General features: G+C 44.4%; 1 protein-coding gene across 18 annotated transcripts in view; it reads left to right on the plus strand.

The window, feature by feature from the left end:
- Window positions 1-17,485, plus strand: part of LOC127005258 (KICSTOR complex protein SZT2-like) — a 102,191-nt gene that overhangs the window by 56,380 nt on the left and 28,326 nt on the right. For 10 of the 18 annotated variants that reach the window (XR_007758408.1, XM_050874039.1, XM_050874042.1 and 7 more), the window contains 20 exons: window positions 798-851; window positions 1,823-1,967; window positions 2,100-2,297; window positions 2,632-2,969; window positions 4,090-4,275; window positions 4,664-4,958; window positions 5,227-6,016; window positions 7,040-7,189; window positions 7,706-7,818; window positions 8,095-8,350; window positions 8,690-8,886; window positions 9,386-9,629; window positions 10,081-10,222; window positions 10,913-11,039; window positions 11,530-11,695; window positions 12,532-12,658; window positions 13,195-13,337; window positions 13,803-13,909; window positions 14,881-15,084; window positions 15,952-16,104. Coding sequence is in view for 17 of the 18 variants with exons in the window: in XM_050874039.1 (XP_050729996.1) it covers window positions 798-851; window positions 1,823-1,967; window positions 2,100-2,297; window positions 2,632-2,969; window positions 4,090-4,275; window positions 4,664-4,958; window positions 5,227-6,016; window positions 7,040-7,189; window positions 7,706-7,818; window positions 8,095-8,350; window positions 8,690-8,886; window positions 9,386-9,629; window positions 10,081-10,222; window positions 10,913-11,039; window positions 11,530-11,695; window positions 12,532-12,658; window positions 13,195-13,337; window positions 13,803-13,909; window positions 14,881-15,084; window positions 15,952-16,104 (4,135 nt within the window). In the remaining variant the exon portion in view is untranslated. The remainder of the gene's footprint in view (window positions 1-797; window positions 852-1,822; window positions 1,968-2,099; window positions 2,298-2,631; window positions 2,970-4,089; window positions 4,276-4,663; window positions 4,959-5,226; window positions 6,017-7,039; window positions 7,190-7,705; window positions 7,819-8,094; window positions 8,351-8,689; window positions 8,887-9,385; window positions 9,630-10,080; window positions 10,223-10,912; window positions 11,040-11,529; window positions 11,696-12,531; window positions 12,659-13,194; window positions 13,338-13,802; window positions 13,910-14,880; window positions 15,085-15,951; window positions 16,105-17,485) is intronic. The other 8 variants (XM_050874044.1, XM_050874050.1, XM_050874054.1 and 5 more) reach the window with 4 other exon arrangements.

Consider the following 17,485-nt stretch of genomic DNA (forward strand, 5'->3'; position numbering starts at 1 on the left):
TGGTAAGGTTTCTGGGAAGGCATAATGGGATGCAGGGTTGGGAGATGGTGAATTTGAACCTTATATATAGTATCTGATTCCTCATTTTAGTCTTATCGATACAAGTAAAGTGTTCTGGTAAGGGTTCTGGGAAGGAATAATGGGATGCAGGGTTGGCAGATGGTGAATTTGAACCTTATATATAGTATCTGATTCCTCATTTTAGTCTTATCGATACAAGTAAAGGGTTCTGGGAAGGCATAATGGGATGCAGGGTTGGGAGATGGGGAATTTGAACCTTATATATAGTATCTGATTCCTCATTTTAGTCTTATCGATACAAGTAAAGGGTTCTGGGAAGGAATGATGGGATGCAGGGTTGGCAGATGGGGAATTTGAACCTTATATATAGTATCTGATTCCTCATTTTAGTCTTATCGATACAAGTAAAGTGTTCTGGTAAGGTTTCTGGGAAGGAATGATGGGATGCAGGTTTGGCAGATGGGGAATTTGGACCTCTTGTATGGTATTTGATTGCCCATGTCAGCTTCATCAATACCACTGAAGTGTTTTGTTCATGCTTCGTTTTTTATTGACATCTGGCTGCTGCATGACACTATCTGACCGGTATATGGGACTCATTTACCAACACCCTGTACATACCCTATCTAACCTGTGAGTGCCAGTCGGGATATCTTACATTCTACATTACTCATTACATTTTGGTCTTAGTTTATGCTTGTGAGTCTGGCCACATGACTTTATGAGAATGTTTACCGTGTGTGTTATCATTACTAACATTATCTTCAACCTTTCAGAACCAGATTGACCCCGCCAGACTGCACAAGCCCAGGAGGGTGTCGGTGGGCAAGGTACTCACGGCATCCCTGTGATTTACCCTTAACACCAGCAGCATGACTTGTTTTGACCTATACCAATGCATGTTTTCAGCAGGGTCACTATCTCCATGTGGGTTGCATCTAACACCAGCAGCATGACTTGTTTTGACCTATACTAATGCATGTTTTCAGCAGGGTCACTATCTCCATGTGGGTTGCATCTAACACCAGCAGCATGACTTGTTTTGACCTATACTAATGCATGTTTTCAGCAGGGTCACTATCTCCATGTGGGTTGCATCTAACACCAGCAACATGACTTGTTTTGACCTATACTAATGCATGTTTTCAGCAGGGTCACTATCTCCATGTGGCTTGCATCTAACACCAACAGCATGACTTGTTTTGACCTATACCAATGCATGTTTTCAGCAGGGTCACTATCTCCATGTGGGTTGCATCTAACACCAGCAACATGACTTGTTTTGACCTATACCAATGCATGTTTTCAGCAGGGTCACTATCTCCATGTGGGTTGCAACTAACACCAGCAACATGACTTGTTTCGTCTTATACTAATGCATGTTTTCATCAAGGTCACTGCGTCTATGTGGTTTACCTGTAACACGAGCAGCATGACCTGACCTATACTCACGCTTGTTTTCAGAATGATGCTCCAAGGGATGAATACTTACCCCTTCCCTCACCTCAGAGTGGTACATGCATGCTGGGCCACCACGTACACCCCACCAGCCAGCTACAGTTGTGAAATATATTATTCTTCTCCTCTCCTTATTTCCTCTTATGATGCATGGCTGGGAGAGAAATGCATGCTCTACTAATCTGCCACGAAGAGTACAAGCTAAGAGTTACACCTCCTTGCCGCACCAGCATGTAGCACACTTCAGATCACCTCACCACGCAAACTTCTGCTTTTTTTCATTGAAGGACGCAGCTCAAGGATAAAAGAAAACATGCGCTAATCATTGTGTTTTGTCTTGCAGAAGTCAGATGTTTTTACGGAAGGGGAAGAGGATCTGGACGATGAAACTACGGTGAACGGGGGAGAGGAGGAGGAGGAGGAGGACGAAGGGGAGGACGACGACCCAGACAGAAGCATTGAATTCCGCTCCGAGATTGGCAGCACAGGTAAGGAGGCATCATCACCATCTGCTGTACCTTCATCATCTTGTCATTATCAGTTGAACCACATATATGACCTCAAATATTCACTCATTCTTCGCTATATCTTCTAGTTTCTGTGACACGTTTTCCCTGCAGTGTTCCAGCGTCTGCACAGTCAGCTGACGGTCCCGGAGTTGGACGAGGATAAGACGTCGGTGATATCTGAGCAGGACGAGGACATGAGCTCCCTCCCGGACACTGTGCCGCCGCTCTTTCTCCACCTGACGTGCACCATTCGTATTGGCGGTCACGTTCACGCCACCATCTCCCTCAAAAACCTACCCACATGTCTTGGTGAGTTGTCTTGGTCCGTATTATTAAATGTTTCGGTCTCCCATCACGACTATTTTCCCAATGCCACAAAATTAACTCGTCCACTGCAATTGGCACGGATTTGTCCTTCACTGGTAGCCTGGTAACATGTACTCCCAGGTTTTTCTCTGCCTCTGTGGTGGATAGTGGACTGTTTCCCATGTGGTACTGGTATGCTGGATATCCCCTCCCAAGGTGCATGACTTTACATTTTTCTTCATTGAATTATAGCAGCCACTTTTTGTTCCATTCCTGTAGCTTGGTGATGTCTTATTGTAGGAAATCCACAGTCAAGGGTTAATCTTGTCCCCAACAGATGAAGTGGTGCACACCCTCACCTACCCGGAGCTGGACTTGGCCACCGTCAGAATCACCCTGGATGTCCTCTGCATGACGCTCCTCCCTGCACTGGCGGCCTCGACGACGAAGATGGTGGCGGAGGTGAAGGACTCAGCGGTGGACCTGAGTCGCTCCTTCCGTACCATTAGCATGTGCTCCACCGCCTCCCCACCACAGCTGAAGCGTGGCAGGTCCATCTCCGAGTCAACCTGCGCCTCCCTCTCGGACATTGATGAATCCTTCTTGGAGGACGAGGACCAGTTGATTCACCTCCCTGATTTCCAGCACCAGGCCATTCTGACCACTGTGGATGAGGTGAGGCAGCCATTCAGGTGTAAATTGCCATAAAAAAAAGTAAATTGAATAATAATGGTAATAAAACAAGGCTTCACTTTCCTATTTTAAGAACGTAAGACTTAGGTTACATAAATGGAGGGTCATATTCTTAAACACATATATGACAAGACTTTCATGGGAGTTTTGGGCATTTCCAGGGGTAGTTTTATAACCCTAGTGGTAGTTTGACCCTTCCTCTGTACCATGAACCTAAAAACAAACTCATGATAACTCTCCTCCTGTTTTGGCCTTTGGAAATTGTTTTATAACCCTGGTGGTGGTAGTTTGACCCTTCCTCTGTACCATGAACCTAAAAACACACTCATTATAACTCTCCTCCTGTTTTGCCCTTTGGAAACTGTTTTATAATCTTGGTGGTGGTAGTTTGACCCTTCTTCTGTACCATGAACCTAAAAACACACTCATTATAATTCCTCCTCCTGTTTTGGCCTTTGGAAACTGTTGTATAACCCTAGTGGTGGTAGTTTGACCCTTCCTCTGTACCATGAACCTAAAAACACACTTATTATAACCCTCCTCCTGTTTTGGCCTTTGGAAATTGTTTTATAACCCTGGTGGTGGTAGTTTGACCCTTCCTCTGTACCATGAACCTAAAAACACACTCATTATAACTCTCCTCCTGTTTTGGCCTTTGGATATTGTTTTATAACCCTGGTGGTGGTAGTTTGACCCTTCCTCTGTACCATGAACCTAAAAACACACTCATTATAATTCCCCCTCCCGTTTTGGCCTTTGGAAATTGTTTTATAACCCTGGTGGTGGTAATTTGACCCTTCCTCTGTACCATGAACCTAAAACATCACTCACTATAACTCTCCTCCTCTTTGGCCTTTGGAAATAGTTGACGTGAAAGGCGGAAGCGTTTGACAATACCAACGGGAATTTTTATTTATTTATTTATTTTTTACAGGAAAGGAAGCAGCTCAAGGGCATAAAAAAAAGTGTAGAGAAAAAGCCCGCCAAACGCTTCTCCTAAAAAAAAAGACAAAAGAAAAGAGTGACCAAAAGAGAGGTCAATTTTGGGTGGAGAATTGAATGCAGGTTGATTATAGATATACACCTATTTTTCCACCTTCAGATCAAGTGGCTCCTGCGTGATGAGATCGCCTCGGCCATGCTGCACACGTGTCACCTGAAGGAGGCCAACCTGGAGATGGTGGTGGCGCACGTCGAGAGCTCCCGCAACGCCCCAAACTGTATCCTGGAGTCCATTCCGTTGAACTTTGTGTGCGGCATGGAGCAAAGCAAGGAGAGGTTCATGCAGGTATGCACACACACACTCACACACGCACACATTCACACATACGTACACATGTGCGCAGAGGTCCATAGTGCTTTAGTTAACATGTTCGGCTAACAACTGAGACACACCTAGAACAAAAAAGTAATAAATAAATAAATAAAATAAAAAATAAAGAATAAAAATGTCCTAATACACTTCTTCCCCCCCCCAAAAAAAAAAATTAAAAAGAGCATTAAAGAGAAAAGAGGGGTATTAACTTTCATTTTGGCCAACAACAACAACAACAGCAAAAAAAAGTTAAAATATAAAGAATAAAATGGTCTCACACACACACACACACACACACACAAAAAAAAAAAAAAAATGAATGCTAAAGAAAGAGTGATTAATTTTCGTTTCATGCCGGCAGGAGTTTGGGCGGCTGAGCGTCACGGGGCACCACCTGCGGCAGGAGGGGGCGCTGTACTACCTGGTGCAGGAAAAGTCACAGATCAGGCGGCGACACTTCTCCTCTGTCGTGCCGCCCCTCACCTTCCACAGCCAGTCCATCAACTTCCGCCCACACCCCCATGCCGATGACTCTGCTCAGCTGCGCCAAATGGATACAAGTTGTCAGGAGGCCAAGGTCAGCCTCTCCTCCCCCGACACCATCCGCTGCCCGGCCTCAAGGTTCCAGGCTGGGCGAGTATCCTTCGACACTGAACGTAGGTGGAATTGCCAAGGTCTTATCTGTCTTTCACACTTGGTTGTTTTTATTATTTAGAGGGTTATCAGCATTGATATATTTGTAGCCAGACTGGACAAGTTTCCTTGGACATTTAACATTAGAAAAGGTGTTCTAAAAAGTCGTAATCTGTCTTAATTATGCTCTTACATCTCAGAGCATTAAGATTTTAGGTCCATTTAGTATTTAGAAAGCTCTCCATGTTAATATATTTGCTAATTTGTCTAACTGATGCACTTTTGTTGCAGGAAGAGCATCTGAGAATCTTGGAGACATGGAGGGTGGAGTGACGCAAAAAGGAGAGGGGCCAGAGAAGGAGAAGTGGATGAGGCGGCGGGAGAGGAAGGAGAGGAGAGACTCTGAGCGCCGGGGGTCCATCAACACCTCGGACTCAGACTCAGACATTCAGCTCCTGCGAGGACCCTTCTCCCGGGAGTCCTCCCACCAGCCCCACGACCCCCGCCAGCGCTACTCCGAGTCCCCGAAGAAGAGCTCCAGCCTGGCCGCCGCTAAACGAGCCTCCAAGGAACAGATGCTCGGGGAAACCAAGGACAAGGAGGACAAGAACGGCAAGAAGGAGGACAACGAGGAAAATAAAGACGAGGATGAAAGTAACAACACAACCCCAAGACGTCAACTTCTGGCACCATCACGGCAGCTTCAGGAGTCGCAGAAAGGGAGCTCAGACCACAGCCAGAATTCAGAGCCACATGAGACCTCCACCAAGGACCAGGAGACGGGGGAGGAGACGCAGCAACAGGTGGCGGACTCTGAGGATCTATGCGGAACCAGCCCAGCCCAGAATGAAAAGGTGAAGGAGAATGCCAATAAGGGAGCTAAGAATGGGGAAAAAGGAGATCTTCACCCCACCAACGGAGACTCACATGCATCACCGAGGCTCATAGAGGGTGGGAGCGTGACCGAAGGGAGGGTGGAAGGGGAGGAAGTTGTCCGTGGTGAAGGTACCACCCCCACTGATGCAAGAGTGCCCAAGGACCCGTCACACCGCCTCTCCCTGCCTCTCAATGAACTAATAAGGTCTGTAATAATGTTAACCAGAGGGACTTAAGCTCATAACCAGTAAACCTGTGATGGACTGATATAGTTTGACCTTGTTTCCAGCCCCTCATTCTCTTTTCTTTTATTGGAGAAGCATCTAGCAGGCTTTTGTTGTTGTTTTAGTATTTATTTTTTGCCCTTGAGCTGTCTCCCTTGCTGTAGAAAAGTAAAATAAATAAATGGAATAGAATAGCTCATAACCAGTAAACGGGTGATGGAATTATATAGTTTGACCTCGTTTTCGGCCACTCAGTCTCTTTTCTTTTATCTGAGCAGTGTCTATCATTTTTTGTTGTTTTAGTATTTATTTTTTGCCCTTGAGCTGCCTCCCTCTCTGTAGAAAAGTAAAATAAATAAATGGAATAGAATAGCTCATAACCAGTAAGCGGGTGATGGAATTATATAGTTTGACCTCGTTTTCAGCCACTCAGTCTCTTTTCTTTTATCTGAGCAGTGTCTATTGTTTTTTGTTGTTTTAGTATTTATTTTTTGCCCTTGAGCTGTCTCCCTTGCTGTAGAAAAGTAAAATAAATAACTAAATAGAGAATAATAATAATGGTGATGATACAAAACCGCACTTTCGTATTCAAAGAACGTAAGAATTGAGATTACTTTCCAGGTGTAAACGTGATTACCTTGCTGTAAAAAAATAATAAATAAATAACTAAATAGAGAATAATAATGATGATGATGATACTAAACCGCACTTTCGTATTTAAAGAACGTAAGAATTGAGATTACTTTCGAGGTGTAAACGTGATTAAGTAATAACAACAATGCTAATGCTACAAAACTTCACTTCCCTATTTATAAGAACGTAAGAATTAGGATTACTCTCAATTTTTTATTTATTTATTCATTTTTTTTACATCAAAGGAGACGGCTCAAGGGCAACAAAAAGAGTGCAGAGAAAAAAAAAGCCCGCTACTCACTGCTCCCGTATTGCTAATCATCCTTTATGTGATCTGTTTTTAAGTTTGTATCTACTTTTTCAATCCCCAGGTGTGGGTCCGAGAGCCTTCCCCGGCCACAGGCGTCGGCCGAGGTCATACGGAAGTCGGCCAGCACTGACAGCTTTGTACCGAGTGTGACTGAGGCTGCCGTGGACACCCTGCGCACCCCTCCCACTGCCACCCTTACGGCCAGCACCAGGTGGGCCTATTATTTATTTATTCTTTTTCTTTCAATAATATTTCTTTTCCTTCTTTTTATCCTTTTTTTATGGAGGAGACAGATGAAGGGCTAAAAATTGGGTCTGTTATTTATTTCTTGTTTTCCTTTCAATAATATTTCTTTTCCTTTCTTTTTATCCTTTTTTTTATTGAGAAGGAGACAGATGAAGGGCTAAAAATTGGGTCTCATTTATTTTGTCTTCTTTCTCCTCTTTTTCGTTTTTCCTTTTCATGTTTTTGTGTGTGGAGGAGACAGAGTAAGGTCTAAAAAATATTAAATACAAATGCCTCCCTATTCAATATTTTCCTTTTTCCTACAGAGTCTTGTTTAGTGTGGAAAGCTCACGTTTTGGAAGAAGCTTTAGTATCATGGGTCCCTTAATACTCTCTTCAAATAATTTAGGTCACAGATAGAAGGAAATCTGTATGTGTATCTTAGTTTCTTAGCGAAGCATCTGTACCAGCGTAACCCTAACAGTGACATATCCTTTGGCAGTGGAGGGCTGTGGGCAGAGTTCATGAAGAGCCGACACAACTCGTCTGACGTTCTCAAGAGCCGTAACAGTTCCGGCACCAGCACCGACCTCCTAAAGAGCCGACACAACTCAGGTACGGTGACCCTCGGCAGGTGTCCCTCGGCACACTCCCTCCTCAAGCCTTGGGGTGCAGCAGTCTGTCAGTAGAACCTCATTCAGTTTAACAATACATCTGTACCCTTCCTCAGGTACAAGTGGAGACCTTCTGAAGAGCAGCATGAGACACTATATTATTTTAGGTTTATTTCTACCTATAAAATAAGGCAATAATGAAGATGAAGGTGTACAGTAAACCTATGCATTGTCTTAAACTCATTCAGTGTACCAACATCTCCTCACCCTTCCTCAGGTACAGGTGGCGACCTTTTAAAGAGTCGGCACAACTCAGGCACAGGGTCAGTGCTGGGCGGACCTTACTCAGACGTGTCCAGCCTCTTGGAGTCCGGCCAGACCACGGAGGACGGCTGCGAGGGGGACATCAGCGACTCGGACAACGACTGCTCAGATTGGCTGCAGGACTTTGAGCTGGTGGAGCCATTCCTGCCGGAGTTTTGGCTCATTCTTCGGGTGTCCGTTGAGCGTGTGGACACCTTCTTCCACTGCAGGTGTGTGGTGTACCCAATTTCAGGAGTTGCCATGTATAGACTCTTTCCTCTTGTAGTCTTTTTGTATTTCTGTGTATTGGAAGTGGAGCATGTGTAGTGCTTTCATGGGGGTTACTACACTCAGATGTACACTTACACTCCTGAATTACGATTTCCGCCCCCAAAACTGTCTCCTCCACTCCAATAACTACATTTATTTATAGTTACCCTCAAAAGGTTTAATTATTAGTGTCTTTTTGCTATAGTTAAGTGTCTAAAAATGGTAAATACAAAGGTGAATACACTAATCTGGCAATGCTGGCCACATCCATTATTCCGACATCTACTTTCTGATCGCAGGACGGAGGCAGAGCTGGGGCGATGGCGTAACGTTCAGGCGGATGTGGTGCGCAACGTGAGGGCGCTGGTGAAGCTCGTGAACCAGACACTGCTGCTGCAAGACCTCCACAACACCCGCATGTGTAACCCTCTGCTGGAGCCGGAGACCTCGGAGGAGATATGGCTGAAGGAGGACACCAAGAGCAGGAGTGTTTATGGTGGGTGCTGTTGGGGGAAGGAGTTAGGAAGGCTGGTGTAGGCTAGGGTAGGTTAGGTTAGGTCAGGGAGAAATTGGGGAGGCAGGTTAGGTTTGGTCAAGATTCAGGGGAGGGAGGTATAGGTTAGGTTATGATCCAGGGGGCGTATAGGTTAAGTTTGGTTAGGTTTGGGTAGGTTAGGTTAGGTTAGTGTAGGTTAGGCTAGGTTACTTTATTTTAGACTAGGCTAGGGTAGGTTAGGCTAAGGTTAGATTGTGGTGGGTTATGCTAGGTTATGTTAGGATAGGAAACGTTAGGCTAGGTTAGGTTAGGATATGTTGGGTTTGGTTAGGTTAGGATAGGTTAGGTCTGATTGCATTAGGTTAGATTAGGCTAGGCTATATTAGGGGGGGTCAGTAGCAGGTTTGGGCATTACTTATAAAAATGAAGATACTCTATTAAAGCTTTTTGACACTGAAGAAAGACAAATCACACACCCCATGCCTTTTCCACCCAACAGACAGTGAGCCAGAGTACCGAGCCATCCTTGAGGCCTCCTTCAAATTCAAGCCTGGAGCATTTGCATGTCGGGCGGTGTGGGAGACCAAGTTCGAGCTGCACCACAAGGTCTGCACGGGCAAGGTGGGCAGCAAAGGGATTCTCGCCCTGCGCACCATTCTCAACCCCTTCTCTGTCAACAACCGCAAGAATATGTTTGTGTACGAGGACAAATCCGGCAACGGCTCCCACGTGTTCTATGTCAGGTGTGTTTGAGGGTGTGTTTTGGGGCTGTCACCTGTGTGTGGTGTGTCTCTAAGGATGTTGTGTGGTATCTGTGAAGTGCAGCATAACTCACTAGGCTTTACTAACCCGGTAGCAGCGACGGGCCAAATTTGTGCCTTTTTTTTTTTTTTTTTTTTTTACACAGCAAAGGAGACAGTTCAAGGGCACAAAAAAAGTAAACATTAATAAAAAAAAAAAGCCCGCCATGATATAAACCCCCCAAAATAGATGATGCATAAACTGATCACAAATGCTTTGATATGTATTATGGAATGGTTTGTGTGAGTGATGATTTTTACTCATTATTCTCGTTTAGAAGGACCATTAAGAAACATAGTCCCCGCTGCTACTGGGTTAATGTCAACACCTTTTATTACTTATTCTTATCTTTACTTTTCTGTCACTGTCTTATTTTTCATTCTACCCTGCTAGACTGAAAGAGCAGCAGTCCAGTTCCGTATCGCCCCAGGTGGATGGACGCAGCAGGGAGGAAGCTGGATTGCCCCACAGTGCCTCCGTCTCCTCTCTGGTGAAGCGCAGCAGCCGAGAGGATGACCCGCAGGTGGCGAAGACCGTAAGTTGATGCACAGGTTCTTGAAGTCATAAGGAGTAGGAAACAGAGATGAAAAATGCTGTTTCAGAGTTTGCCAGAGAAAGGAAGGAAAGAAAAGGAAGATATTGGTTTACTTTGCTCTGTTAAAGGTTCTAATAACTCATACAATTGACATACATTATACAGTAGACATTTTTTTAGCTTACGTAACTCGACATTAGATGAAGAAAGGCTGTCTCAGAGTTTGCCAGAGAAAGGAATGAAAAGTGAAGAATCTGGTTAACTTTACTGTGTGCTTGGATTTCCCATTTACCTCAGATACATTGTACAGTGCTTTCTTATTACCAAAGTTAGGTTAGGTTAAATTAGGTTAGGTTTGGGTTAGGCTAAGTTAGGTAATGTAAGGTTAGGCTAGGTTAGATTAGGTTAGGTTTGATAAGGTTATGCTAAGTTAGGTAAGGTTAGGTTAGATTAGGTTAAGTTAGGTTTGGTAAGGTTAGGCTAAGTTAGGTAAGGTTTGGTTTGGTTAGGTTTGATAAGGTTAGGCTAAGTTAGGTAAGGCTAGGTTAGGTTTGGTAAGGTTAGACTAAGTTAGGTAAGGTTTGGTTAGGTTTGGTAAGGTTAGGTTAGGCTATGTTTAGTGATCTTGAGCTGCCTTCTGTTCAGTAATAAATAAAATAAAATAAAATAAAGTAATAGATAAATCCGCAGGAGCTTCGGCCGCGGGTCAGCTCGTTCGGGGAGAAGGACGTGATCATGGAGGGTGTGCCGTCAACCCCCGCCCAGCGCCGCCGCAGCCACTACATTGTCCTGACTGTCCATGGCATTGCTGAGCCTGGTAACACTGCTCGACCTATTGAAGTTTTGATTTACCTCACATACATTTTACATTAGACTATTTTTTTTGTTTTCTTAATTCAGTATCAGTCTTTGTTCTCTTGCCTTTCTTTGAATCTATCTATCTGTTTTTTGGGCCTGTTTCCATTTGTCAATCTATCAATCTGTCTTTGTAATTATCTATGAAGTTTTCTGTCTATCTCTGTCTTAGTCTGTATTTATTTTTCAGTATCAATCTACCTATATCTACTTATCTATCTCAGTCTATTGGTGTCACTCTATCAATCTATCTGTCTATCTGTATCTTGGTCTATTACTATCTGCCAATCAATCAGTCTGGCTATATATATCTATCTATCTCAGTATTTACCTCTATCTTTCTATCAATACCTATCTTTCTATCTATCTCTATTTAGCAATGTATTAGTCTATCTGTGCCTATTTCTACCTGTCACTATCTGTCTGTGTCCATCAAGCGTTCCACCCCTCAGGCCCGGCCATCAAGGAGGAGCTGGTACGGATGCTACAGAACCGGCTTGACGAGGCTGTGGTGGAGGCGATCTGTCTCATGCTCTGGAACAACCCGCAGCAGAAGCTCACCCTGGAGGACGTGCACTTCATCCAGCCTCCCTACCAACCCCCGAAGACCATCATCAGGTATCCTCAGCCTCCTTGTACTACCTTTTCATTCTTTTATTTTATTCTTCCTCCCTTCCTTTCTCTTCCCTTCGTCTCCGTTCCCTTCCTTTCCCTTCCCCCTTCATTCCCTTCTCTTCTCTCTTTTCCATTCTTCTACCACTCCCATGAATGTCTTCCTCCTTTTCTCCTTCCCTTTGTTTTCCCTCCTACTCCCTCTCCTTCACTCACATCCCTTTCTTTGTTCCTTTTGTACCTTGATCTCTAATGCTTTGTTTTCATCATTATAGATCAGCCTTACCAGCCTCCCTCAGCCTCCTTACTACCTCTAAAACGGCTCCCTTTGCTCCCTTGTGCTTCCGTCTCCGAGGTTTTGGTTTTGTTATGATAGAATGCGCCAAAGTGAATGACCAGAGGTTCCCATTTTTTTATCTCCTTCCTGTATGTAGTTTACACTCTGTAATCTTTTGTCAGTAATAGTTTGTAGAGGTAAGCAAAGGTTTATGATTCACTTCCCTTCTGTTCACTCTCTCACACTAATATTTTGTGGAAGTAAGCAAAAAAAAAAAATAAATAAATAAAAAAATCCCAGTTCTTGCATCTTAGGTTAAGTTTAGGGTCTCTTCATACATATGGCTACATACACACTTATAGTAAAAAACACTTATACACTCATACACTTATACTTTATACGCTTGGAGGGTAAAAACAAACAAAGAAAGAACTGAAAGTGACAGATAGAAAGTCTCATTCCTGTGAAATAAATACATTTGTTTATATGAACAGTGTGGAGTTCAGGCAGATATATGATGCAACCTTTCTGTGTGTGTGTGTGTGTGCGTGTGTTCGTCCTGTAGGTTCACAGTCAACGCCAGCGCCCTGCCTCACCTCCAAGCTGTGGGTTTTTATCTGCGGCAGAACATGCTCTCCTGCGGCTTTATCCATCCCAAGTACGCCGACTCCTGCCCTGAACACCACTTCCAGGTAGGGTAGAGCTTCCTTCTTCTATGCCTTCATCATCATCATCATCATCATCATCATTATCAGTACAGTACTGTTTCCAAGTTTGTGATAAATAGGTTGATGTTGTGGGTCTCAAACGTTGAAATTGCAAACTTTGAACTTTCATTTTTATTGGGAAAATTGAAAACCGTTGACATGTGCTTAGCCACCCGGATGTGTGCAGACGGCCCCGGCCACACACTGGGCCCGAGCAGCTGACAGGCGGCTGATGATGGTGATGGTGGTGATGAGTGTCGGCAGCGTGGGCTTATTTTTTTTGTGTGTGTGTGTGTGTAGTAAAGTAGTGTAGTTTCTTTCTTTCTTTCTTTATTTTATTTATTATTACCATTTTTTTTTGGGTGTGTGTGTTATAGTAAAGTTAGGTGTAGTTTTGTGATTTTCTTTATATATTTTAGTGCATGCATTTTAGTTTTATTTAGTGTAGTTTAGTGTATATTTTTATTTCTATCCTTTAGTGTGTGTGTTCCTCTCTTGACTTCTTTACATTTTCGCCACAGGACTTCTCAGCCACCGACCAGGACCTGAGCAGCGAGCCGAACATCTTCCTCTTCGTACGTCCCCGTAAGTCCGCCGCCAAGGGTATCGCCTGCATAGCTCTCTCCCTGGTGGACGGCAGCGGCTACCCCATCCAGCACATGAGGTGAGAGAGAGAGAGAGAGAGAGAGAGAGAGAGAGAGAGAGAGAGAGAGAGAGAGAGAGAGCACTGGCATACATTAAGACCATTCAGCACATGAGGGGGGTGAGAAAGAGCTCCGGCTACCACCTTAGACGACCAGCTTTTAGGGGGGAACTTAAGTGTGTGTATGAAAGTTTGAGGTTGTTGGCATTACTGTATAGGAAGCAACTCGAGGGCAAAAACGAGAAAACAAAACAAAACAAAACAGTAAAGCCTTCTAAGATTATGTATATATTCTTTTACATCTGATTTTAACCTGCTTTCTGCTATTTCATTTGCAGAAGTAGTGTCAGTGGTTTTTTTCTTGTTTGTTTAGTCTTTATTTTTGCAGACCCTTCAGCTGCCTCCTTTACTGTAAAAAAGAATAATAGTAACAGTCATTTACTAGCAGTGTTAGTAACCTTCGTTTTTCTTCCTTGTCATGCCCAGCTGTGCCCGACCCGCCCAGATGGCCTACCAGCAAATATTCTCCCGCCAGGACTTTGATGCCCTCACCCACATCCAAGAGTATCAGCCAAGCCCCACCAAGAGTCCAGGTGAAGCCAATGTTTCTCTTCATGTTTGGAATCATGTCGACCTTAACAGAACTAGAATGTGTTTAGGAAGGAGGTGAGGATATGGTGTAGGATATATGGAGGATACATTAATCCTTAGACAGCGGCAGTATTTGAAGAGTGGTTCCCCCCAAAATGAATTGTCTAAATATAGTTACCGCCAACCTTAGGACCATAGCATAAATATAGTTATGACGCATAATAGATGTTTTAACTATCATCTACAGTACCCTCTTGAGTTTCGCGCTATCCGAGTTTCGCGATCCTCGTGTTTAGCGCTTAGTCCTAAATTCTTACCATCACGACTTTCGCGCATTACCGCCACGAATTTCGTGCTCCTTTGACATGTTCAGGTCACGTCTACCTACCGTTGGCGTCATGCGTGCTGCCTTAACCCTTTCACTGCTAAGCGCTCGCAACGAGGCTATCCCCTCAGGCTTGCTCGGGCACCCCAGCGGGGGAAGGGGATCTCTTTTAACCGCTATATCTCAAAAACTATTCATCACAGCTACAAAAGAAAAACACCATTGTGTGTTGCGTGGAAAAAAAAAGTAATTTTTTTCCACGGGCCGGAACCAGTAAGTGCTTTTTCATGTATTTCAATACCTCGAGTTTTGCGATCCTCGAGTTTAGCGCTATACCTTTGGAATGAAGCAAGCGCAAAACTTGAGAGGGTACTGTATATTTAGAGTCTACCACAATCTGGAAGTGTTGTTATATTTCTGCCATACAAAACTGACTGACTGAAGTTTGGACCATCTCTATAGAGTTCCACCACCATCTAAGGGTTAAGAGAATAACCATACACTAAAGTAAAGAACGCTGGCTGTTTTTTACTTCATATTATTCCTGGTTCGTGAATTAACTATGCTTCCCTCACCCTCCTCACCTCACTACCCTCATATCCCTGCTAACATTTTCTTTAGTCTTCCTTCCTTCCCCCGCCTTCTTAGGCCCCATGGCGATGCTGCAGTTCAAGGTGTGGGAGAGTGGGCGTGTGGACCTGGCGGAGGTGAAGCGTTACCTTGTGGACTCCATGCGCCACGCCCTCTGGGACATCAACATGGAGTACTGCCTGCTCACGGCCCCCATCATGCCCTCAATGTCCACCCCCCAGCACCCAACACCCGCCTCCGAGCCCACCACGCCCAAGAAAGGTAAGTGTGGGTCCAACTTTGTGGCGGGAAGTGTTGGTGCGAGGTGATGTGGATTTATTAATGACACTTTTTTCCCCCAGTTCCCTCTGTGTGTTTCTCTTTCTTCCATCTGAGGTGTGAGAAGTGAATGTGTGGAAGAGATGAAGAGAACAAAATCATTATGGTATTTGATTCTATAAGACTAGAGGGTTTGTGTCTTGTTCTTCCATAACTTTGTGCAAGGCATGGCATAGATGGAGGCTATATCCTGACTGTCCCCTCAGTGGGTTCCCATTAGGGACAAGGCGCAGGGAATATAGACTAAGTAGATTTGATAATTTCACTTTATCACAGATTCTATCTCTAGATTAGGTTTTAAATTTCTGTAGCAAATTGAATAAGCCAAGACTCCAGGAGCTGTTGCATACAAGAGTCAGTTATTTATCTTGCTGCAGCCTAGCATGTAGCTTATCAGACGGATGCAAGTTTTAACCCTCTATGGAGGTTCCGCTGTTGCAGGAGGCTGCCAGCTTGCCTCGTCCCAGTTTCAGTCATTGGCCTGCAAGTAATGTTCAGTTTTTAATTTATCTTGACAAGATCATTGGTTTCTTCAACTATCTGGCAGTAATGGCTTTACTAAAGCTTAGGGAATGGTGAACAGTATTTAGCTGAAGCTTACCTGTGTTGAAAAGCCTCTTGCTCCAGTAAGTAAGGCTTTGGTTCACTAGCATCCATCATAGCAGTGAGTGTGCCAGAAGGGCCTCAGTGTGCCAGTGTGTGCAAGAGGCCGTGTGGCTGCCGTAAGTAGACTAAGCTCACTCTAAGCATTACACTCCTGGGTGTGTGGGAGACCAATAAAGACCTCTGTCCACCACTCGCTGTATGTAGAGGTGCGCGGACTGGCTCTGAGGTCAGTGAGTTTGCTGGAGAACAGCGGTAGCAGCAGCGTCTCCCAGCGCTCGGAGGACCGCACACGCTCTGTCTCAGTGTCAGGTGTGCCTCCTCATGTCTGCCTCCCCCGCATGGCAAGCAGGCTCGGGAGTAAGTCATGTGACAGCACCGTAATGTCTCTCTCACTGAGGGTTGTATGATAAGACATTTCGCCGCCCAAGAACACATATTTGACAAGACTTTCGTAGGAGTTTGGGGCATTTCCAGGGGTAGTTTTACGCCCCTGGTGGTAGTTTGACCCTTCTTCTGTACCATGAACCTAAAAAAACACTCATCAGAACCCAACTGGTCTGCATTTTGGCCATTGGAAATAGCTGATGTGAGAGGCAAAAGTGTCTTATAATACCACCTCGGTCCTAGAACAGCCTTGCTTTAGACCAAAACCAGAGGCTGCCAGACATGACCAGCTGATCTGCTTCACCTTTCTGATTCACTCTCAGCTGCCCCACAGAGATGTTAGACAATTGTTAGTATTTACTCACAGACTCTTCAAGCTTCAAACCTTTCAGATTAACTTCTCTCTCTCTGTAGAATCAGCTGCTTTTTCTGCAATATTAGTCATTAGCATTTCCTTTTAGTGCTCAAGAAATTTGTGAAATTCTTACTTAGGTCAGAAGACAGACTGGTCATGTTTCCCTTAAAATGTCTGTGTCATGTAGCACGTTTTCTGTGACCCTGCATGCTGCAACCACCCGCCGGGCTTCACACCTTCCAACAGGGACACGCATCCAGTCATAGCATGATAACCATACAACCACATGACTGGCTGAAAAGATCCCCAGTTTTTCACATTGGCCATGATATCCATCCTTTCCCGTAACTAAACTTGCCCGAAGTTCATAATATTGAGTGTCGTTACATGTGACAAAAGCCGACCTTGTCTTCACTCAGCCCTGTTCAAGGGTAGCCTGTCATCCACTACTCCATGAAGGAAGTATTTTGGTGAGGCAGATGACTTACTGAAAAATCACCCAAACTATTTAATGACTAGTCCTTCCCCCACTCCTGGTTGATAGTTGTTTGGTCTGGATTACTTGACATTTAACAGCATGAGGATTACGGGGAAAGATTAACAGTAACCACTTTTATTTCCCACAAGGATCACTGCATGACCATAGATATACAGGGTCAGGGAACACCAAGGTCTGTGATGAAATTTGAGTTTCATTGCTTGTTAACCCCTTGCAACTTTGGGACGAGAAGTGTTGTTTGGCATATGGTGTGGAGTGAGGCACAGCAGCACACCTTGGACACCCGCCTGGAGATCAGTTCGCCTCCTGCAGGGTCTGACGAGGCACAGGTTGGCAGCGCACCACCAGGAAGTTTTTTTTATTTTTTATTTTTTTACAGGGAAGGAAGCAGCTCAAGGGCAACAAAGAAAAGTGTAGAGAAAAAAGCCCACTAATCGCTGCTCCTAAAAAAAGATAAAAGTAAAAGAGAGGTCAATTTTGAGTGGAGAGGTGTCTTGATA

The sequence above is a fragment of the Eriocheir sinensis genome, chromosome 29 (genome assembly GCF_024679095.1).
Source record: "Eriocheir sinensis breed Jianghai 21 chromosome 29, ASM2467909v1, whole genome shotgun sequence".
Classification (NCBI taxonomy): Eukaryota; Metazoa; Arthropoda; class Malacostraca; order Decapoda; family Varunidae; genus Eriocheir; species Eriocheir sinensis.